The sequence below is a fragment of the Xyrauchen texanus genome, chromosome 11, assembly GCF_025860055.1.
Source record: "Xyrauchen texanus isolate HMW12.3.18 chromosome 11, RBS_HiC_50CHRs, whole genome shotgun sequence".
Taxonomy (NCBI): domain Eukaryota; kingdom Metazoa; phylum Chordata; class Actinopteri; order Cypriniformes; family Catostomidae; genus Xyrauchen; species Xyrauchen texanus.
This window is the reverse complement of record NC_068286.1, coordinates 43,828,915-43,853,879: the sequence shown is the minus strand read 5'-3', so window position 1 is coordinate 43,853,879 and position 24,965 is coordinate 43,828,915. Positions and strand designations below refer to the sequence as shown.

General features: G+C 40.7%; 1 protein-coding gene across 1 annotated transcript in view; it reads left to right on the top strand.

The window, feature by feature from the left end:
* The window catches only part of ndst3 (N-deacetylase/N-sulfotransferase (heparan glucosaminyl) 3), an 85,675-nt gene that overhangs the window by 42,139 nt on the left and 18,571 nt on the right, over positions 1-24,965 (top strand). The window contains exons 5-7 of the mRNA XM_052137392.1: positions 146-331; positions 10,279-10,407; positions 24,598-24,780. Of these exons, the coding sequence (XP_051993352.1) occupies positions 146-331; positions 10,279-10,407; positions 24,598-24,780 (498 nt within the window). The remainder of the gene's footprint in view (positions 1-145; positions 332-10,278; positions 10,408-24,597; positions 24,781-24,965) is intronic.

The following is a 24,965-nucleotide window of genomic DNA, read 5'->3' as shown; positions in this document are numbered from 1 at the left end:
GGAGCTGCAAGCAGAATGTTATTTTTGTACATGACATTTAAATGTGTGTGTGTGTGTGTGTGTGTGTGTGTGTGTGTGTGTGTGTGTGTGTGTGTGTGTGTGTGTGTGTGTGTGTGTGTGTGCGTGCGTGTGTTTCTCATTACAGGACCATGGTATTCCAGTAGATCTGGGATATGCAGTGGCCCCTCATCACTCTGGTGTGTACCCAGTCCATATTCAGCTGTATGAGGCTTGGAAGAAAGCCTGGGGAATACAAGTGACCAGTACAGAAGAATACCCACACCTCAAACCCGCACGCCACCGCAAGGGATTCATCCATAATGACATCATGGTGTGACTTTCAACACACATAAAAGCATTTAACTGCCACACATGCTCACAACACTGCAGTACACAATGTTTTAGCAACAGCTTAGCTGGATGTAATGCTTAAAGAAATACAGAAAAAAGAGGGGAACAGAGAGATAAACCCTCCATAGCTCCTTTGGGGTTATGAGCCAATACACTTTTGGTTAGATCTAGAGCCTACTTTAGGCCTGAAACATACTTCAGACAAGTATGCAAATGCAGACGTGAATGCTTGACAGTGCAGTCTTGTTGAAAATACCTAGTGCGCACACTGAGCCTATTTACATACACTATCTAAGCACTACGGATTATTATGCTTAATAAGCTGACAACATGTAAGGTCATGTAAACACCTTTAAAGTAAGGAAATGATTTCCTTAATTGTGTAAGGTAGTAAACATAAGCAAAATTCTGCATGTAAACACCTCTACCGGCGTTCTTACCAACTTATCTAATGTGTGCATGTGTTGTACACATGCCTGCTTACATTTTGATTTAAAAAGCAAAGAATAGCCCGATGATTTCAGTCCCAAGTAAGCGCAGTTTACTTGCATTGTGTGATTTTTTTTTATTAACCAGATTTTTATATTTATTAGCATATTGGTGTTATAATAGTTTATGTAGATGAGATAATTGTCCGTATAAGAAGAGGGTTTTATAGCACCCCTTGTGCTAAAAATGAAATATACAGTATTATGAATCTGACACATTTCAACACAACAATACACCAAATCATGCTTGCATAGCTGTGTCTTTATTCAGACCATAACATTTATATCCACTAGAATCAAAATAGCTGGAAACAATAAATCACACTCAAAAGCTCAAATATTTCATTTTTATGTGCGCTGATTGTCAGCACCAAAGTTTATAGACCACCAGATTTAAACTCCATAAATGACATATATACAGAAGGCTGAAAAGAAAACATCTTAGCAGAGCACGAAAAGCCAAAATATTGAAGAGAGGGCAAGATTGTCAACTGTTGGTAGGGCCCTATTTATTGTTCTCTGGTGGGGCCACAGATTTGCAGTATGCCACTGGTTGCTACACTAGCAGGGTCTTGAAAAATGCAGTGAGACCTGCCTGTGAGCAACAGATCAAATTCAAGCAACAGCTAGTATAGCAAAATCAATGACACACACACACACACACACACACATGCACACACCCACACACACACTCTCCAAAAGAATTAATGATAACACCCTAGGACTTTTAGATGATTGCCCCATAGTGCATTCACCACAGTCAAGTCTTTTCCACACAAACACACACACTCACACACACTGTGTGGTAGTACTCCTCCCATTACGAGGACTCACCATAGGCATACCCCTAAACCTAACCCTCACAGAACCTTTTGCATTTTCAAAAAAACATAGTTTAGTATATTTTTTAAAGCCGTTTGAATTACAGGGACACTAGAGGTGTCCTCATAAACCACATTTATAGCATAATACCCTCATAATTAGTAGTGTGTAACATAAAAATGATCCTCATAAACCACAAAAACTCTCACTCTCTCTCTCTCTCTCTCTCTCTCTCTCTCTCTTTCACACACACACACACACACAGGGTGTCCTCATAAGCCACATTTATAGCGTAATACCCTCATAATTACTAGAGTGTAGCCTAAAAAAAATACTTTAAACCAGAAAAACCAACTCACACACACACAGATTTTGACTAGGTGTCCCCAACCGCAGCTTAGAATAAATTTATTGCTAAGACCTTTTGCTGTCTCTTTTCCCCATTTCTGGTTAACGGCTGTAGAGGTGTGGAGATTTCACTTAACTGCACACACACACACACATTTCTACTAGCACAAGCATTCAGGTGTACATTCACTAAACAGTGTGCATGCAGTATTTCAATGCAAAAACCTATGTCTAATACTCATTCCAGTTTAACCAGGTGCTGTATGTGCTAAAATAACAGTGCAGTGCAAGTGTTTAAATTAGGGATGGGCACAAGTAATCGAGCACCTGAGTACTCATAAGTGACAGCAATGATCGATCATAAAAGCAAAGATCGATGATGAAACTGCTTGACATATCTTTTCACTAAATTTGAAATTCAGTGACAACTACATGACAACTAAACACAAATGTGTCAAAGATTTTAAGAGGTACCTTGATTGTCAACAGAGATGGCTCATAGCAACTGATTAACAATGCTGCAATGTTAGCGTTTGTTCTACAGGTTTACGATAATCAAAAGAGCCTTTAATTTGCTGTATTTTGAACACCTCTGCAAATGGTTGCTGATCATGTTTTATTATCATGTGATGTAGAAACTTGTGTATATTATTAAATAAATGTGAAGGTTTATCATTGACTGTAAATCTCTCTCACACACCTGCATGTCGGCGAAATCAGAGCTCGCACATGTTTGTAAGTTTGATATAAAGTGGCGTTAAAGCACTCTACACTCTGGAGAGGCGCGCGCGCGCGCACACACACAAAGCGAAATCTTTCTTTCAAACAACTGGAGCGCAGCTGAATATAACAGAACGTAGGGTCGTAGTTCAAAACTATTTTCAAGTTATCACAGTGTTTTAAAAACATGATGGTAATGGTGTCTCCAGTCATGCCAACCACAGTTTCCAGATACAGTTTCCAGATACACATTACATTTACATTTATGCATTTGGCAGATGCAAAGCTTTGGACGCTTTTATCCAAAGCGACTTACAGTGCCATTATTACAGGGACAATCCCCCCAGAGCAACCTGGATTTAAGTGCCTTGCTCAAGGACACAATGGTGGTGGCCGTGGGGTTCGAACCAGTGACCTTCTGATTAACAGCCCTGTGTTTTAGCCACTACGCCACCACCACTCCAATACACGGTTCAGAAACAGTGGTGCACACTTACTAAGCTTAATACAGTAACCTGTAGGGAAAAAAACAGATTCGCGTTCTGATCATTGTTTCATTTAATTGTCCAGCTAGTTTTTACATAATAACAAAATATGATGCATTATATTTTGATTATGCCATCTTTTGTACTTTTTTGAACAGACTACAATATAACAGCCTATAATGAATGGCCGAGACACTGGAACAAGAAGGCGTAATGCAGCAGCCAAAGACGTATCACATATACTGAATGTATGAATCACATATACTGTATGTACATCATCCTCCACACCCCGATTACTCGACAAGTACTTAAGTAGACAAAATGACCAAAAGGCCCATCTATAATTAAAATTAAGCCATTCATTTCAGCAAACAATCCTCCTTTCAACGTAAATTAGGCTTATTAAAGATAAGCCTTATTTATTATACCGCCTTATTCACAAAATTCAGTGCTATTTATGAAATAAAATAGATGGCAGCATGGCAGCAGTGATTGATCATGATGATCAAATATAGGAGAAGAGTGTTCCCTGTCTGTCACTCACTCGATGTTGTGTCGATGTAGTGACACTAGGGGTTCACACTTCCCAATCACCTGTGATTTATTCAGAAAAGGCCAATGAAAATTGGCTAATGGAATTTGCATGCCGCTCTCTGCCCGGACATATGGGTATAAAAGGAGGCTCTCGGCGGTAGAGCTCAGGATGAAGTGGACTCTAAGTTAGCAGCCGTGCTTGCCTGGGCAGTTGCGAACATCAGGTAGACAGCCCTCCTGGTAGTGCTCACATCTATCAAGAGGGTTGGGGACCTGCAGATGCTCTCTCTCACCAGCTAATGTTTGGAGTTCGGGCCAGGACACTCTTACGTGGTCTTGAGACCCCGGCCCGATTACTTGCCCAAAGTTGCCACCACTCCCTTTCCAGATCATGTGGTGAACCTGCAAGCGCTCCCTTCAGGGGAGGAAGACCTGACCTTATCGTTGTTGTTTCCACTTCCTGGACCAAACAGAGAGCTTTAGATGCTCGGAGCAGCACTTTATCTGGTTTGGAGGATAACAGAAGGGAAAGGCTGTCTACAAACAGAGGCTGGCCCATTGGATTGTGGATGTCATATCTTTGGCTTACCAATCACAAGACCTGCCATGCCCCTTGGGATTTCGGGCGCACTCCACCAGAGGTGTTGCGTCCTCCTGGGCACTGGCAAATGGCACCTCTCTAACAGACATATGCAGAGCAGCGGGTTGGGATACACCTAATAACTTTGCAAGGTTCTACAACCTCTGCATTTAACCGGCTTCGGCCCAAGTGTTAAAGGTTACCAACAGGTAAAGTCTGGCAGCCGGTTGAGTGTATCACTTTCAATAGCGCCTTTCCCCTTTTTGAGGTGATAATGTGCGCTATCATGTCCACAACAGTTCCCCGCAACTGGTGAGCACTGGGTGCCTTCTCGATTTCTTTAGCACTGTCCGGCGACTATCTCGGCGGCGGAGTAATGCCACCAGGCCCGGTACTCTTGGTATGCCCCTATTCAGGTTAGCCTGTGTACTTGGGCACAGTGCTCCATACGTGGTAATTCCCCCCCTCGGTATTCCCATATGAAGTATCGCCACTGTTCGGTTTCCCCCCTGTGAACCCTGTGTCTTCCCCTCTGTGAGATCCACCACTGTGGCTGTGTACCCTCTCCATAGATAGGGTCCTCCCCAGGGGTTTCGTTCCATTTGTGAACTTCCCGGTCAGTAAGTCCATGTGAGGTATTACATGCTTTAACCTCCCTCTGGTAGGGTGTGGTCTACGTAGTACTCTCCCTCCTGGAGAACGAAGAGCACTTTCCCAGTGCTATACTATCAGGTGCTTTGCGGAAAATTCCTTCAGGACCGGCTTCACCGCCTGTAGACTCCTTGAGTAAGTGCCTCCTCCCACCCTTAATGTGCCCAGGGAGAGGCCTTACCTAACTCGCCGGAAGGTCACGATGTGGTCGAGCACTCGCTGCGAGGCATGCAGCAGCTTGCCTGTGTCCGCTCCTCCATACCTCATGACACATTTCAGCACCTGTGATGTTTCGTATAGAAACCCCTAGTGTCACTACATCGACACAACTTCGAGTGAGTGATAGTCAGGGAACGTCTTGGTTTCTGGTGTAACCTCTGTTCCCTGATGGAGGCTGACTCTCTCTCGGTTCCTCAGCACAAATCTGAATGAGTGGTGCACGCATCTCCTTTTATACCCGTGTGTCCCCCAGGCTCAAAACATTAAAGGAGATGAGCTTGAGTTGTGTAGTGTGCATTAGGCTTTTTTTACTTCTTTTGACTAGGTGTGCCTTGTCTTTGAAGTTCTGACAAACAATTTAGAGTGCTCTATTGTTAAAGCACCATCCAACTAAAATAAGTGTCTTTCTTTGTTCTTTCTAGTGAATCAGAGATGTGTCACTTTCTTTCATTCAAAATACAAAAGAACAAACGTTCGGAGGCCGGACTCAAATCAGTGGTTGCACCTGCAATTAAGCTGTCATGACCAGTATTGAAAGAATCTTGCTCAAGACTGTTGTTTTACAGCAGATGTTTGTGGGTCCAAATCTCACCCTTTTTTTAGTGGAAGCAACAAAAACAGGTTTTGGGTCAATTGGCTTAATTACCAGGTATCAAGTGTATGACCCAGAGCACTGAATTCTGATGAGGGTGTATCCGCGCAGCATAAATTAGAGCTGTGAAGCATGTCAGACTGTCACAGTCTGATTTTTTCCACAATATTGCAAGTCGAAAACAGGGCATAGAGCTAACCATTCCTTTTACAAACCGCCACAATAATATACTGACAGAGCAAGTTACATTTAACGAGAAGAAAGAGAGTGGGGAGAGGGGGAGGTGGGTGGCAGAAAAGTGAACAGTAAGGACGGCGCGCATGAATAGAGTCTCATAAATTCTCCATGCGTATGGTGGGATGGGCAGTTTAGTGTGTTTGCACTGGAATTTTACTTTAGGAGATGGAGTAAGATTAAAATATTAAATCAAGGCCACATGCATGCAATACAATTGGTCTTTGTCTGTCAAGCGTGTGTGTGTGTGTGTGTGTGTGTGTGTGTGTGTGTGTGTGTGTGTGTGTGTGTCGCACATGCCACATAATACTCGGCAAAGAAACAGAGAGAGAGAGAATGAGAGAGATGTTAAAGCAAGAAAAGAAATTAAATATATTTAATTAATAAATAAGATTGGACAGAGTCCCAAATAACTGTTCCTGCTCAGTCAAACATTCAGAAAACAAGCATATATGAGATGAAAGCTCTTATCAGTGCATCAGAGCACACTGTGATTGTCGGTGTGTTAATGTAATAGATTTTGCTGTTTTAGCAGTTTGCTAGAGGAGATGATGTGCCTCTCTGATATTTACACACTGTTACAGTGTTTAGAAATTGACTCTGTTGCACCTTATATATGCACTGTGCCAGCCTCTCTCCCTTTCTCTATATATCCCTCTCTCTTTCTGTAAATTCTTAGAGAATGTAAATATCTGTATCTGATTGAACAACAGAAAATCTTTGACTCACACACATTGAGTTTGCTAGTGCGTTACAATCAGGTAAAAAGGCACATATTTCTTTTTATAGTCTGTAAAAAAGAAACGTCCTCTCACTTTCAATCTGGTGTGGCCACCAGCTGCATTAAGTACTGCAGTGCATCTCCTCCTCATGGACTGCACCAGATTTTTATTGCTCTGAGATGTTACCTCACTCTTCCACCAAGGCACTTACAAATTCCCAGACATTTCTGGGAGAAATAGCCCTAGCCCTTACGATATAACAGGTCCCAGACCTGCTCAATGGGACTGAGATCCAGGCTCTTTACTGGCCATGGCGGAACTCAGACATTCCAGTCTCACGCACAGAACGAGTAGTATGGCTGGTGGCATTGTTATGCTGGAGGGTCATGTCAGGATGAGCCTGCAGTAAGGGTACCACATGAGGGAGGAGGATTTCTTCCCTGTAACGCACAGTGTTGAGATTGCCTGCAATGACAACAAGCTCAGCCCGATGATGCTGTGACACACCACCCCAGACCATGACTGACCCTCCACCTCCAAATCGGTCCCGCTCCAGAGTACAGGCCTCAGTGTAATGCTCATTCTTCCGACGATAAATGCGAGTCCGACCATCACCCCTGGTGAGAAAAAACCACGACTCGGCAGTGAAGATTACTTTTTGCCAGTCCTGTCTGGTCCAGTAAAGGTGGGTTTCTGCCCATAGGCGACATTGTTGCCGGTGATGTCTGGTAAGGACCTGCCTTACCATAGGCCTACAAGCCCTCAGTCCAGCCTCTCTCAGTCTATTGCAGACAGTCAGAGCACTGATGGAGGGATTGTGTGTTCCTGGTGTAACTCAGGCTGTTGTTGTTGCCATCCTGTACTTTTCCCGTAGGTGTGATATTCGGATGTACCGATCCTGTGCAGGTGTTGTTACATGTGGTCTACCACTGCAAGGACGATCAGGTGTCCTTCCTGTCTCCCTGTAGCGCTGTCTTAGGTGTCTCACTGTACGGACATTGCAATTTATTGCCCTGGCCACATCTGCAGTCCTCATGCCTCCATGCAGCATGCCTAAGGCTCGTTCACGCAGATGAGCAGGGACCCTAGGCATCTTTCTTTTGGTGTTTTTCAGAGTCAGTAGAAAGGTCTCTAGTTTTAATAATTGTGACTTTATCTGCCAACCGTTTGTAAGCTGTAAGTGTCTTAATAACCGTTCCACAGCTGCAAGTTCATTAATTGTGATGGTTCATTGAAAAAGCATGGAAAACCATTTAGAATAAAGATCTGGTTATTTGGATTTTTACTAAATTATCTTTAAAATCGTTTATTTTCCCAGAGGACATTTGAGTTTACATCTAACACTTCATAGGGCTAGAGATATTATTGAGTTCTCAAGAATGTTTCTTTTAAGGATCAACTTTGTCTCAGATGTTCCTTCTTTGATTCCATTTTCCTTAAATTGGCTCAGATTATTTGGTCAAGAATGTAATGGGAAATGTTTGTGTTCTTATTCAAATGTCTGGCTTTTGATAACAGACTACAGTATCTTGGCAAATCTGTGGCATAGTTGGGAAACTCTATCATATTTTCTTTCTTTTGTGGAACGTATAATGAGATGTTATTAGAAGGTTAAGAAGGTAAAAGTGAATTGGGACAATGGCTGTGAGTGGGAGAGTGAGAGAAAGAGAGAGTAAGGTTTATTTTTGGTTTGTTTCAATTGCTGTCAAGGAGTAATTGTGTCACATTCAGTCACAGCATCTCCCATATTCTCTTTCTCTTGTCGTCTTGTCTTTCTTTGTCTGTTTTCCACATCTTTTATTGAGGCATTTGACTTTTTCCGCTGAGAAATGTTTTTTTTCTTTAGCTGATCCAGACATATGAAGTTTTCTCAACTCAGCACCTGAACACAGACACATTGACAAGGGACCACATACCCAGTAAAAATTAATCTGTAGAACTGATACTCGCTGTACTGCATGATGGAAAATAGAGCAGACGTGCTGGTTCTGACATCATGTTATGATGAAAAGCTCATGAATATTAAGCAGGTTATGCTCAAAGATTTGAATATTACATTTGACTGTTTTGATAAATATATAATCTACATGATGCTAATCCAGAAGCCAGTTCTATAATGGAGTATTTGTAATTCCTAGTCAAAACTGAAGCGTTATTAATAGCATTATGATTAGAAATAATATGTACATGTTAATAAAATAATGACAGAATTTACTTTTTTTATTATTGAACTATCCATTTAAACAGCATTTTCAATAGCACATTGAGTGGCTGTTTTCGACATCTAACTTTATTAAACCATATAAAGCCAGGGGCTTGGGTAGCTCTGCGAGGAAAGACACTGACTACCACCCCTGGAGTCACGAGTTCGAATCCAGGGTGTGCTGAGTGACTCCAGCCAGGTCTCCTAAGCAACCAAATTGGCCCAGTTGCTAGGGACATGGGGTAACCACCTAGTGGTCGCTATTATGTGGTGTGTTCTCGGTGGGACACGTGGTGAGTTGTGCATTGATGCCGCAGAGAATAGCATGAAGCCTCCACACACACTATGTCTCCGTGGTAACGCGCACAACAAGCCACATGATAAAATGCACAGATTAACAGTCTCAGACGTGGAGGTTCTGAGATTCAACCTCTGCCACCAGGATTGAGTCACCACGAGGACATTGGGAATTGGGCATTCCAAATCCCAATGTCCTCGTGGTGACGTAATGACTCAATCCTGGTGGCGGAGGAATTGGGCATTCCAAATTGGGGTGAAAAAGGGGAAGGGAAAAAAAAAACATATAAAGCCATATAACATATAAAACTTTATTTTTACCCAGTGATTGGAGGGAGCAATTATATTTTGTTCTTATCAAGTGCTCAATGATATCATGGCATTTCATTTGATATTTTCATCCTTACATCTGCCACTGTTTTATCACTGTTTTCACAAGTCAGTAGTTAGATACACTTAACCTGTTGATACGCATTTCCCAACATGTGGTAGTGACGTCACTCTGCTTACGTTTAATATATAATTTATTGTCTATAAATGTAATTAATGTTAACAAATTTCCTTAACAAGGGTTTAACATTGATATCCGATCTCTGTTTCACAATAGCAATGCTCCAGAAACAGCAATTTAGTTATTTGTGCCAGGATTACAAATGAAAACATGCAATATCAAAATGGGACTTCATAAATAGGTATAGGTCTGTCTTTAAAGGTTTATAAGTTATTGATAAAAAAAAACAATTAGTCTATGGAAAAAACTAATGGGATTTTTATATCTGGAACCCAACTGTTGCGCTCTATTTACTTCAAAAAGTGGTTGGGACAAAATCAGCCATAGCAAAATAATGGTAAGGGCATAAATGTAAATTATCCGAGTGTATGTTTATTAGTCTACCATAAAAAGGTTCATAACATGGTTTAATTAGTAAACACAAGGTGTTCACTGTAAATCTTTGTCATTTAAAGCTGTGTGTGTGTGTGTGTGTGTGTGTGTGTGTGTGTGTGTGTGTGTGTGTGTGTGTGTGTGTGTAGGTGCTGCCCCGTCAGACATGTGGCTTATTCACACACACCATCTTCTATAAGGAATATCCGGGAGGCCCTAAAGAACTGGACAAAAGCATACGAGGAGGAGAGCTGTTTCTGACCGTCCTACTCAACCCTGTGAGTCTAATTCACACCCACACTTCTCATTTCATCCTATCAGGCTCTTGTATTGTTTTCTCTGCCTCATTCTGTCCTCAAGTCCCCTCACCTCTCTTTCTGTGTCCCATGTTAGTGTTTCTTATAGATTTGTTCTTCCAGCATGCATCACTGTTCTTATGCTGGAACTGTTGCTCTGCTTGAATCAGCAGTGAAATTAAAAACAGAAGAGTGTGTATATTTGTGTATGTGGTGTTTGTTTATACATTAATGGATGACAGATAGATGGATATGTATTGTGCACTGCATTCACTAACATCCTGTGCATTTTGTACAGCATGTGTGTAAGCCAAGGTATAAAACTTTAATGGTTAAAGAGTCATACTGTGTGTGATGAAGGCATTGGAGTGGATCTCCTTTGGCTAAAGGCTATTACTAAGGGTTGATTCATTCCCAGGATACTGCACTGAAAAAGAAGCAGAATTGACTGTAATCAGAGACTGTGTATTCTCATGTTCACACGGATCCTGATCATCTGCTCGTACCAGAAAAAATAAACAACCCACAAATACAGCGAGAGAGGTGAAATGAGTAACATAAGCAGATTTGGAGGTGTGAGCATGCAGTATATTGCAGTTTGCGTTTGTGTGTGCGTGTCATTTGATTGTTTGCTTAATACTTGTTAATAGTGTGTTACAGTAAGTGTTTGTGTGTCTGTGGTTATCTGAATAAAAGAGGAACTAATGAGGAAGAGATGTTGAGGATTGTCAACTTGAAAGCAGTGTTATTTCTATTATATAAATATATACAGTGTTATAAATATAGGATCAAATGTGCAGATGCAGTTCATATCAAACTGTATTGACAAGAGAAACTTAAGTGGACTAGTTTAATTAGCTGAAGTTTAAAATCTCAAAACTATTATTTTCACTGGCTGCCATTCAGTCTCTACAACCAGGTTGCAGCTTCCTGAACGGCTACGTCGTTCATGACAACAAGTGTTATTGGATATGACTTTACACAGAAAAGGTTATTGAGCGATTTTACCACACTAAAATCATGTTATCACATATATTGTTTATATCTTGTGGTTATACTCTTTTAACAGTCTCTAATGTGTTTTACCATTTATGGGATATCCCCATTCACTTTCATTGTAAGCTCCTTATGTAGCCTCGATTGTTTTTCAATTTTTTTTTTTTTTACGAGTGACGATTCAAACACATTTTTTGCGGTAAACTTTAAGCCACAAATGCTGCTGACTGAGCCTAACTTATATTGAACCCCGAATATTCCTTTAAATAGTTCATATGTGTAGATCTGGATCAAGCAGCAAATCCACATGTAGGATGTTTATTAGGGCTGTCAATCAGTTAAAAATACAATCAAATTAATTACATGGTACGCTGATTGATTGATCAAATTAATTATTAATAATGGCATTTATCAGTATCTGAGATACTGAGAAATGCCTCCAAATGCAGATAATTCAAAGACAGTTCATTAATGTGGCAGAGGGTTAAAGCACTGAATAGATGTTACCAAAAGAGGCTTTTGTAGTCAATATTGTCTGTTTTATTTCCATTTCATTGAACAAATGCCCATCAAAGCCTACAGTCCACAGCAAACCATATTGCAATCAAGTTTGTCAATTTGTCCGGGGGTAGACTTAAGGTACCATTCACACAGGACACTGGATTCACAACAGGCACGTATGCACATATATGCTTAATCTAATGCGGATGAATCCGGAGTATTTGAATTTAAAGTGTATGTCCGCCAAGTAAGAAATTTGCATAAAACATGGCAATCAAACAATCTCCATATAAGGTTTTTCTGCACAACCTCTCCGGTACAGTGATTCATCACTTTGAAAATGTATCTGTGGCAGGGCGGAGGGCGGGGCCGGGTCGTGATTTCGCACACCCGGCCCGTAATCAGGCTAATCAAGCCTCAGAGAGTGATAAAGGCCGACTGGAAACTGCAGTGCGATAGAGAGAGAGATTTACGGACAGCTGTCCGACACCTGTGTGGTTTGTCTTTTTGGTTAAGTTTATAATTAAAATATTATTTATATTGTCTAGCCGGTTCTGGCCTCCTCCTTTCCATAAATCCCTTTACACTGGTGCCAAAACCCAGGAAGGAGGAGGGATACGCCGTAGTAGAGTCCTCGCCACTACCATCCACCCCAACGGAGCAGCTGTCCTCCATTAGAGGATGGAGGAGTGGCCGAAGACCAAGCTACGGCATATCGGAGAACCGGCGAGTACGTTTTTTTTTCTCTCTCTCTCTCCTCTCTCTTTCCAACTGCCGCTCCCTGTTGGCCTTCTCCTTTCCATTAATCCCTTTACAGTATTCTTAAAGAAGCGTTATCACTTGAGAGCATGCATGGCAAGATCTTCAAGAAAAGCCAAGTTTACCATTTTCAACCAGTTAAGACACACTAAAAATATAGGCCTGTACTACACTTTTTTTTGGATAAGGAACCACTTTAATTTCAGCATGAGAGGCTTTGAATTATAGAATGGGAGTTAGAAGACTTGTGGGCGTGGTTTAAAAGTCTGGACTCCACCCCTAAAGCACAAAAGTTTTGTGAATCTTGTTTGAATATTCCTCTACAATTGTACATAAGCCACCAAACTAAATTATTATTGAGCTGCGACAGCTCCATGGAAGCACATTAATGACCAAGCGTATGTCTTTCTACATTAAACTCATCAATTATATGCATTTATGTGACCTCAGGCTCCCTGATTTATTAATCACGGTCACATTCTTCTGTGTTAAAATGAATCACTGTTAACATTTAGCTCTGAAGACACAGCGCTACTTATTAATGGCATGCATCGCTCTTCTTTTCTTTCAGTAGCACAGCATTTAAAAAATATTTTTATGGCAGTGAGAAAAATGGTTATTAAATAAAATAAAATAAAAAAAACATTGTTACAACACTGAAAAAAATTAGCCCTGTGCTCTTTCATTTCCTGTCCAGAGGGATTTAAATGGGTGTGTGTGGTGTGTGTGTGTGTGTGTGTGTGTGTGTGTTTAAGAGTACAAGGTTAACAGAGCAGAAGATCTGTTACAGAAGGGAGAACACTTCATTTTTTGACACTACATTTTACCCTTGTTCATGCTGCTCCCTACAAACAGTAGGAGGGTGAGCATGGGCAACAAATTCTGCTGACATCATTATGTGTATTAATGTCAACTTTCAATTATCCTGAGATGAATGGATGGTCAAAAACCACACACCACTGAGACACAAAGAGATGGAGGAACAGAGAAAAGACGCAAAAACATTTAATGAAAGAAATCAAATTTCAATCAAAAACTATAAGCGGAACTAAGTAGACTGTAATAGGAATGGAAGTGAGTCAAATAATAGAAAAGTAGAGAGGGAGTGTGTGTTTGTTTGGGGAGAGAGAGCATTAAAGAAAGGAAGTGAGAAAGGCAAAACACTGGAGGACAGAATTTTCCAGCTGGACTCTCCTGTTAAATGAGGCAGTGTGTGTGTGTGTGTGTGTGTGTGTGTGTGTGTTTGAATCTAGCTTAAGGGAAAACATAGTGTGTCTCTCAATTCTAAGAACGCAGAGAACGGACTTGTGTTCTTATGAAGACCAGTCTTGCCAAGCTACCTTAGAAGAACGAACTCAGAAGGGCATGAGGATGTAGAACGCATCTATCGCGTGCTTTGAGATGTGCTGCGATCTTCCTGTTGCGCAATTAACCACCACAGCACATTTGAATCCAGTGAGAGAAATACTGGCATAATTAAACAGCATTAAAACATCACACAACTGAGGTTTTGCAGTCTATAAACAATCGTTTTCGGCATGTTTATTACTGTGTTAACATAAAACCCCAAAAAACAACAAATGTTGACGAAGTTTAATGAATCTCACAAGCCGTCAGACTTTCGCGTGCTTACAGCGGGAAACTCTTGAGGACAAAACAAAACGACAAATGTTCTTCGTCTGCCTCCGTAGTACCAAGTGCTTGCCCACACGTCACCATCCGATTTATCCTCGACTTCAAGGACACATCCGGGCAATTTCCTGCATTCTCGGTACTTGCGTTCTTGAGGATTGCAATCGAACTTCGGCATTGGATGTTGACGTAGAGCCACGAGAACGTAAGAACGCATAATGAGAAACAGCTATACAGTACACCAGGATGGTTGTCTTACACCAGTATTTTGATTATATACACTATATATATATATATATATATTAGGGCTGTCAATCGATATTTTTTTTTTATCAAATTAATTACATGGTGTCCCGATTAATTAATCGCGATTAATCGCATATACAAATATTTGCTGAGAAAGCACCTCAAGCCAGGGGTACACATAGTACATAATACTACAGATATATATTACAATAATGCCATGACATTATATTCATTACATTGTGCAATGCTTTTCAATGCTTTGGAGTTGTTAGAGGTACAAAGAGTATTTAAATAATATATTTAAAAAAATTCTCCAAAATACTACTGCGTCGGCACATTCCCAAAAAAGTGAGGGGCAGATTCATCTACAGCATTACAGAAGGAGCAAAGTGGATCTATTTCAGGGAGCATGTTTCTTAAATAAAGATTGACTGGGTAAAAATGGTGTAACAGTTTAAAGGACACCTCCTTAACCGGTAATTAAATATTTGTGAGGTAAAGACCATAAGATAGGGTGACCACCTGGCTATTGCTCTGTTGCAGGTCAGCAGACCTGATTTTGCGGGACACGAGGGAGAGATAACTTACTATTATTGTACTAGGTGAATAAATATTGATTTTATATTAGATGTATTTTTACAGTGATGTTAAATGTTAATGTCTGCACTGTGAACGTCACTCAGTTTGGCATAAGGTCTACGATACAAACTCATTTTAACAGCACAGACCTACTCAATGTAAATATAATGAAGTGAAAATAATAATCTAATTGTTAAAAAGCACATTTCCAAAATAAGCACATCAATTCCAATATTAAAGACTAGAAAGATTAAATGCGTTCTTACCGGATTTAGTGCATCTTGAATTAAAAAATGTTTGGCTGCTTCGAGTAGAGCCTTCTTGTTCATTATGACTGTAGAACTCCGGGCAGGTGTAGCTGTAGTTCACTTTCACCAGGAGTTCACTTTTGATGAGGTCCACAGATGCTCAGTTCCTTGTCTCTGTCCACGCAGCGGTCATCAGTGAAAACACCCTCTCCACGAACGCGTTGGTGACAGAATGCTCAAAGCCAAAGATATCAGAGCTGTCATGTTTGGGGCACTGAAAGTGGAGTGGTGGTGGTGTAGTGGTCTAAAGCACATAACTGTTAATCAGAAGGTCGCTGGTTCGATTCCCACAGCCACCACTACACTCACCTAAAGGATTATTAGGAACACCTGTTCAATTTCTCATTAATGCAATTATGTAATCAACCAATCACATGGCAGTTGCTTCAATGCATTTAGGGGTGTGGTCCTGGTCAAGACAATCTCCTGAACTCCAAACTGAATGTCAGAATGGGAAAGAAAGGTGATTTAAGCAATTTTGAGCGTGGCATGGTTGTTGGTGCCAGACGGGCCGGTCTGAGTATTTCACAATCTGCTCAGTTGCTGCGATTTTCACGCACAACCATTTCTAGGGTTTACAAAGAATGGTGTGAAAAGGGAAAAACATCCAGTATGCGGCAGTCCTGTGGGCGAAAATGCCTTGTTGATGCTAGAGGTCAGAGGAGAATGGGCCGACTGATTCAAGCTGATAGAAGAGCAACTTTGCCTGAAATAACCACTCGTTACAACCGAGGTATGCAGCAAAGCATTTGTGAAGCCACAACACGCACAACCTTGATGCGGATGGGCTACAACAGCAGAAGACCCCACCGGGTACCACTCATCTCCACTACAAATAGGAAAAAGAGGCTACAATTTGCAAGAGCTCACCAAAATTGGACAGTTGAAGACTGGAAAAATGTTGCCTGGGCTGATGAGTCTCGATTGCTGTTGAGACATTCAGATGGTAGAGTCAGAATTTGGCATAAACAGAATGAGAACATGGATCCATCATGCCTTGTTACCACTGTGCAGGCTGGTGGTGGTGGTGTAATGGTGTGGGGGATGTTTTCTTGGCACACTTTAGGTCCCTTAGTGCCAATTGGGCATCGTTTAAATGCCACGGCCTACCTGAGCATTGTTTCTGACCATGTCCATCCCTTTATGGCCACCATGTACCCATCCTCTGATGGCTACTTCCAGCAGGATAATGCACCATGTCACAAAGCTCGAATCATTTCAAATTGGTTTCTTGAACATGACAATGAGTTCACTGTACTAAAATGGCCCCCACAGTCACCAGATCTTAACCCAATAGAGCATCTTTGGGATGTGGTGGAACGGGAGCTTCGTGCCCTGGATGTGCATCCCACAAATTTCCATCAACTGCAAGATGCTATCGTATCAATATGGGCCAACATTTCTAAAGAATGCTTTCAGCACCTTGTTGAATCAATGCCACGTAGAATTAAAGCAGTTCTGAAGGCGAAAGGGGGTCAAACACAGTATTAGTATGGTGTTCCTAATAATCCTTTAGGTGAGTGTATTGTGTCCTTGAGCAAGGCACTTAACTCCAGGTTGCTCCAGGGGGATTGTCCCTGTAATAAATGCAATGTAAGTCGCTTTGGATAAAAGCGTCTGCCAAATGCATAAATGTAATGTAAATGTAATGAACTGCTTCAGCAGAGCTGTCTGTGAAACTTCGGTGGCATACCCTGCACTCTCCATTTTTAGGGTCACCTGTAACTGATTTTAACCATGTATATATATTTTCTCCAATTATTTATTATAAGAACAAAGACAATTTTTCTTCTCGGGAGCTCTGGATAGACACATTTTTCTGTTGCAGATTTGTTTTCAGTGTTTTCCCATGCCGAAATAATAATAAAGATTAAAAAATTATACAGACAAAATTGAAATGTGGTACACTGCTTATGACTTGCGGGATGCGGGACAAAGCTTCAAATTTCGGGACTGCGACAGGTGGTCACCCTACCATACGACCTGCGTCAGACATGCTTGTGTCGCGTCTCGGGTGTGTTGCGTCATAAAATGTTTAGGTCACTGTGTCAAGTTAAATATAGTTTAATACTCAGTCTTTAAACACATATTGAGATCCCTTAGTTCGCATTTGAACCCTTAGTAACGCATATGTGTTGTTTTCTTCACTGTATAAACTGTGTGTTGTTCACACAGCTGAAATTTCACTTACTGCCCTCTGGAGTAAACAGGTGGTACTACAAGCATGCGATTAAATGCGTACATTTTTTTTAACGCGTTATTTTTTGTATAATTAATCGGGCGTTATTAACGCGTTAACTCGACAGCCCTAATATATATATATAGATAGATAGATAGATATATTTAAAGTTACATTTAACAGTGAGAACAACAGATCCAAGGCTCAACAATAAGGACTGGCCAGTGTCAGAGAGATTTGTGCCAGTTGTTAGAACTGTCACTTGCCCGATCAGGCCAGTGCTGCATTTATAACGTTAGTCCACACTGGAACACAAGAAATCAACCGTTTCTTTCTACTGAACTTAAAATCTATGTCTCTCCTTCCATCTTTCTTTGTGCAGCTTAGATAATGTTTAACGTGCATGAGCTCTCGTAAATGGACAGAGCCAAGTGTATTTCGGCTTTAGAGATGAAGCACCGAATAAAACCTAATAAAATGTGTTAATCTCCAGTTATATGCGTGCTGGAAATCCTGAGCTGCTCAGTATCCAAAATGTAAGTATACATTTCATTAGGTAATGTTTCAAAGCGTAAACATTCATTTGAAATGATAATACCGTTTGATGTGAAAAGAAGCAAAATCAAGATGACTATTGTTATTAGAAGAGCTGTTCAGCTCAAAGATGGCATTTAAATCAGTCTACTTCATATCATCCTCATAACACACCTGCTACATGTTTCTTTACTAGACTGTACGGGTATTTTCATTATGTGCTTTGTGTATCAGTCAGGTTTGGTCTTGGTTGGTCCTGTTGTCTAAGTTCATGTTCATGTTCTCACTCTTAATTCACAGATTAGGCCTGATATCGAACTACTGTATATTAGACGTCACAACCGAATTAGCTGAAAGTCTCATCTCTCAGAGATTCATGTGTTTTTTTACCTTCAGCCAATAATCAAATCAAACTAGCAACCCTATACACTGCACTAGAGTGTGCTGATTTCCTGAATCGGGTCCTTTATGGGCCATTTCAGAGCACCCCTTGGGCACATTCAATTACTGCAGGCCGATCGTTGGTCTTTCATATGAGGTAAGCCCAGCGGTGATCGCTAATCAAATCAACTCAGTGACTAAATCTTTGATCCTGCTTGTGAAAACACTTGGCCCAAAAGTTGATGGGTGACCAAAAGCCCATCATCGGCCCCACTGGACTCTTTACTGAAAAGCACATGTGTAAATGGCAGGACGGCTGAGGTTATTATGATGTATTTATGAATTTATATCTGTAAAGCGCTTATATGAGATTACATAAGGCATAAATCATATCTTGGAAATTATAAATGTGGTACAATTTTGGGGGAAATAATTAATGTCTTAAAAACGTAATCTATAGACATAGACTTAGCACATGCTTGCACGAAAATACCAAAACTTCACAGCCATACCCACTGACTTTGCGTATCTTATGTATTGCATAGCGCTGCGCTTAGCGATCTTAAAATAGGGCCCATAATCATATCAGAACATTGCGATGCAATAAAAATAGCAATTCAATATTTTTGCTGCACAGTGTTATGGTGTTTGTCGGCATTTTACTATGTCATTGATTTTAGCAAGGTTGGAATGCTGTATTAAACAATTGGCATCCAGGAACAGAACAATCCTGATGTTTCATAATAAGATATTAAAACATTGTGGTGAGCCGGACTATAATTGCAAGCTTATTATTATTACAGTAGATTAAAGTTTTTCAATTGAACTAGATTTTTGCCAGAGAAAAAATCTGTCAAAAAGCACAATGTTACCTGCTCCTACAGTGTGTTTGGGTTTGTTTGTGTGTTGGTATATGTGTCTAGAGTCTCTGTTGTCTTGAGTTTTCTGCTGAAATGCCCACAGTGAAAGGTGAACGGTGGTAATTGGAGTCTCTTATCCTTGTTTGTGTTCATGTGTGTGTGTGTGTGTGTGTGTGTGTGTGTGTGTGTGTGTGTGTGTGTGTGTGTGTGTGTGTGTGTGTGTTCATGTGTGTGTGTTCGTGTGTGTGTGTGTGTGTGTGTGTGTGTGTGTGTGTGTGTGTGTGTGTGTGTGTGTGTGTGTGTGTGTGGTGGTTAAATTTTCATGTCTTTTCCAGGCTAGTGATTTATAAATCTGTCAGGTCCTGAACCTCTTCCAGAAAGAACATCTGTTTGGAACCCTTTAGATCCTCTCTCTCTCTCTCCCCCTCTCTCTCTATATATGTGCGTGTGTGTGCATGTGTATGTGTGTGTGTGTGTGTGTGTGTGTGTGTGTGTGTGTGTGTGTGTGTGTGTGTGTGTGTGTGTGTGTGTGTGTGTGTTCGATAGGTCCAAATTTAGCTGTTAAAATGGTGGCTTGCACTGGCATTCTCAAGTGTGTGTTGGACAAGCAGGATGGATGCTCCTGGACCTGAGATCCTCTCTCTCTCTGTTTATGTCTGTGCTTGCTCTCTCAATACCCCTCCCCTCCTTCTGCTGCCTACAAGAACTAGGTAAAATGAGTCATAAGGCCTGTGGCTTTGTTTTTTTGAGTGTATGTGTAGGGGTTGTTGTGTTCTAGTGTCTATTTTACTAAGTCTGCATGTGTGTGTGTGTGTGTGTGTGGGCGGGTTTGGGTGGTTAATGAGGACTATTTCTAGGTTACAAACTAATAATTACAAGGGTATTATGTTATAAATTTGGTTTATGAGGACATTTCTAGTGTCTCCATAATTCAAATCACTTAAAAAATATACAAAACAATGTTTTATTGAAAATGTAAAAATGCAGAAAGTTTTTTGTGAGGTAGGGCTAGGGGACAGAATCTATAGTTCGTACAGTATAAAATCATTATGTCTATGGAGAGTCGTCGTAAGGATAACATTGTGTGTGTGCGCACGTGTGTGTGTTGTTGATTGCTGAAAGCACAACATAAATCATATCTTGATCAGTGTGTTTGTGGCACAGCAGAACTTGTTCAGTGGTCAGATTGATGTTCTACAGATGTGAAAAGCTTGTGTTTTTTTATATGAGAAGTGAAGTCAAACATACACCAAAATACTTTATAATGCTTCACATCATTTTAATATCATGGGGTCTCATTCGTTTACCAAGAGTTAAATTGAATTCACTATGTGTGTGTGTGTGCATGTGTGTGTGCATGTGTGTGAGTGTGTGTGTGTGTGTGTGTGTGTGTGTGTTTGTGTGTGTGTGTGTGTGTGTGTGTGTGTGTGTGTGTGTGTGTGTGTGTGTGTGTGTGTGTGTGTGTGTGTGTGTGTGTGTGTGTGTTTGTTGGACCAGTACAGCGTAAAGCATGCCATTGTTACAGCTGCTAAACTTGTCAGTTCAAGTCATTTTTATTTGTATAGCGATTTTCACAACACACATCGTTTCAAAGCAGCTTTACAGAAAATCATGCATTAACAGAAAATGAAACCGTAATGTCTATAAATTCATAGTTTGCTAAAATACAATTGTAAATTGTTTAAAAATAAGTAATTAAATAATAACTGTATTTTTAACCCCAATGAGCAAGCCGAAGGCGACTGTGGCAAGGAACACAAAACTCCATAAGATGTTGGTTAATGGAGAATAATAACCTTGGGAGAAACCAGACTCACTGTGGGGGCCAGTTCCCCTCTGACTAACATCACGAATATAATGCCAATATTAGTTATGTATATGTAGTGCAAGTCATGGTTTAAAATTAGTAAACTTTATGTAAAAATAAAATTGTTAAGGGCTAGTGTTTAAGGAAAGATTTTGTAAGAACTGTAAGACTAATGTCTTTGAAGTCCTCCTGGATTAACTGCAGAAGTTCAAATAGATGCATTGTCCTTTGTTACTTGGCTGATGAAGGGTTTGATGCTGGTAATGAATTAATAGTCTATGTATTCCATTACAAGAGTGTGGTCCATCATTAGACCGAGGTGATGCTGGCAGAGATCAGTGAGGTGCTTCGCAGTTCAACCGGCCGGTAATTTCGGTGAGTACTATCTTAAGTCCAAGGTTCAGGCAATGGCATATGAAGTATCCCATGTCTTATGGTTGGAGTTGGCATCATTTCATCCTCTGAAGTCCATCGTAATAGACTGAAGTGATGTTTGGCTGGCACCGGCTGCATTTAGTTATCATCACTCATAGACACATAGCAGTGGAGTCCAATACCAAGCAGGAACCGAGCTGGATCTGGCCGGTTCAGGTGCAGACATGGAAACAAATAGAATAATTTTGGCGTAGATGGCAATACATTTTTTGCAGATTTATAGATCATGATAAATGTTTTTAGTTCTGGCAGACCTAACTACAGCAGCCTAATTGTGGGTTGAAGGATAAATTAGGTGATGGCTGTCTGAATAGATGAGTCTTTAGTCTAGACTTAAACTGAGTGAGGGTGTCTGCGTCCCGAACCATGTTAAGAAGACTACTCCATAGTTTAGGAGACAAATAGGAAAAGGATCTACCATCTTTTGTGGATTTTGATATTCTAGGAACTATTAACAGGCCAGAATTTTGCTATCATAATGAACGTGTTGGAATATAGCGTGGTAGAAGAGAGTAAGTACTTAAGTACTGCAGAGTTAGACCATTCAAAGCTTTGTACGTAGTTAACAAAATGTTTTAATTAATAAGAAATTTAACAGGTAGCCAATGTAACGATGATAAAATGGGGCTAATATGATCGTATTTCTTGGTTCAAGTCAGCACTCTGGCTGCTGCATTTTGAACCAACTTGTCTCATTATCCCATAAATATTACCCGCCCTGCTCACGGTCACCTAGCATCCCATCTATCAATCAAAGCCTGCTGCCGTTGCCGTGCTGACAACTTATCCACAGCAATCTTCTGAGGGAGAAGCACTAAGGCCCTGATTCAGAGTCCATTACACACACCAAGTCAAACCAGATCCAGGAGAAAATGTGTTCTAATACAATATTTCCCAATCTTTTTTTTCTCATGTACCCCCACGGCCCCATCGGTAAGGCTCAAGTACCCCTTTTATCAACCAAACTAGAAATACGTTACTTCTTGTACTATATTCGTTTAGCATTTATTAGCCCTTAAAATCAAACCTCAAATCTTTAGTGGTACTGTCGTTATACTATTTCAGGCCGCTAATTACCCGAGGTACGTAAAACATTTTGTTGAGACACCCATGCATTTAAGGATTAATATTATTAAAATGGCCATTACAACTTTAATTGTTTTAAATTATAAAAACATTTTATGACTCTATTTTTTTATTTAAAGTCAGACTTTTCTGCTTTATACGTTTTATAAGTACCAACACGTGCCCCTGGTTGGGAATCACTTTTCTAATGGTGCGTTCACATACAACACGAAGCGAGCGTTTCGCGCGGCGGTATTAAATACAAAGTCAATGCAAAGATGCGAATAGATGCGATTTTGCGCCGGGTGGCACGAATGAAGCAAAATGCACGACTTGAACATGTGAAATCGCTTCATTCGCATATTCGTGCAAGTTAAAATTTTTCAACTCCAGCAAAAAATCTGCATGATGCATTGTCGCGAAAGCCTGTCAGCATTGAGATTGTTGGGATGTCACTGACGTACTGACGTAGTAGCAGAAGAAATCTGGAAAAAATAATGGAAAAATTGTTGTAGCGGTGTGTGGGCTCCCGGAATCGTATGACACAACGTGATACATGTACAGATACCGGACGAATAAAGACATCGATTGGAGGAAAGTGAGCAAGGAAGGTAAGTTCTGAAATTATGCGCGTCTACTTGATTCCAGCTATTGGTTGTACTTTACTATGAACCAAGTCGTAGAAGCCCCTCCTCCTTGCCTTTTTCGGAAGAGAAGGAGGTATACTTGCGGGTTCGCGTTACTTGCGCGAACGCGAGTTTAAACACACATTTATAGTCCAGCGGTCAAACTCGCGCAAGCAATGCGAGGCGAACATTTTCTCGCGTTGTATGTGAACGCACCATAATAGATCATACAGTAAAAAAAATAAACAGATATACTGTATAATGTACCTTATCTCATGTCATGCTAAATTAAAGAGCAAATTGGATAATGAATAGACATCTATGCAAATGTTCTGCTAAAGCCAGAAACATGTGTTTGTTGGATGGAAGTTTGTTCAGCTTCTCACAGGCTACTGCTGTTTAGTGTCATATTTGCAGGTGTGTAAGTGTGTGTACCTGTATGTTTATGTGCGTTTAATGGTTTTATTGTAGAAGGAGAGGATACCTAGCACATACATCGTCTGTGTCTGTGTTAAACTAGGCCACATATTCCCTCTCCTCTCCTTTTAAATCGCAACCTACTAAACCAGTCAAGCATAGAGACCCAATAAAACGTCACTCTTCTTTTTTCTCCTTTCGTCCCCCCATCACTCCTCTTATTGCTCCTTTTCTCTCAGCAGCCCCTTGTTAATTGTATTGATCCTAATCTCCACAGACACCATCAGCGAGTGACCTTACTCTAGTGGATTACATCAGAATTACAGCTTCACTTCACCGCTGGGCTTACCTCATATGAAAGACCGACGATCGGCCTGCAGTAATTGAATGTGCCCCAGGGGTGCTCTGAAGCGGACCATAAAGGGCCCGATTCAAGAAATCAGCACGCTGTAGTGCAGTGTATAGGGTTGCTAGGCGACATTTAGTCTTTTTCAGAGGTGGCCAGCAAAACAGTCTGAAAATGAAGTCACAGATGAACAGCCCAACATATGCTGGACTGTTTAGGAGAGATGTTTGACAAGTAAAATCATACACAAATGTGAATAACACATGTTTAGAGGACAGCTTTTGTGTAATTATGTATGTTCTTTATTGACTTGTGCGCTTATGAGAAAAGGTGTTAATACAATGTTGGAGCCTGCACAATATAACACACTACTGCCACCTACACAAAATACTGTGCTAATACTATTAGGGTCATCACATCTATTACATGCTATTTCCTTAATGTAAGTGTGCTTTATTCTTGAATGTATGGTTAACTCTCTTTCTCCATTCCTCTCTGCAGATCAGTATATTTATGACTCATCTCTCCAATTATGGGAATGACCGCTTGGGACTATATACGTTCACTAACTTGGCTAACTTTCTGAAATGCTGGACCAACCTGAGACTACACACACTTCCTCCACTGCAGCTCGCACACAAGTACTTCACACTCTTTCCAGAGCAGAGACACCCACTCTGGCAGGTCAGTCATGATAGAGACAGAAATTTAATATGTGTGTGTCTTTTTGCCATATCAAAGTCAAATCTCCAGTTTTGTGGCCTTTGGTCCACATTGAAGCCATCTGTATTCTAGTGTATTCTTAAAACAGGGTGTCCGTGGGTTCTTAAAAAGTCTTAAATGTACTTTTTAAAATGTAAGGCCATAAA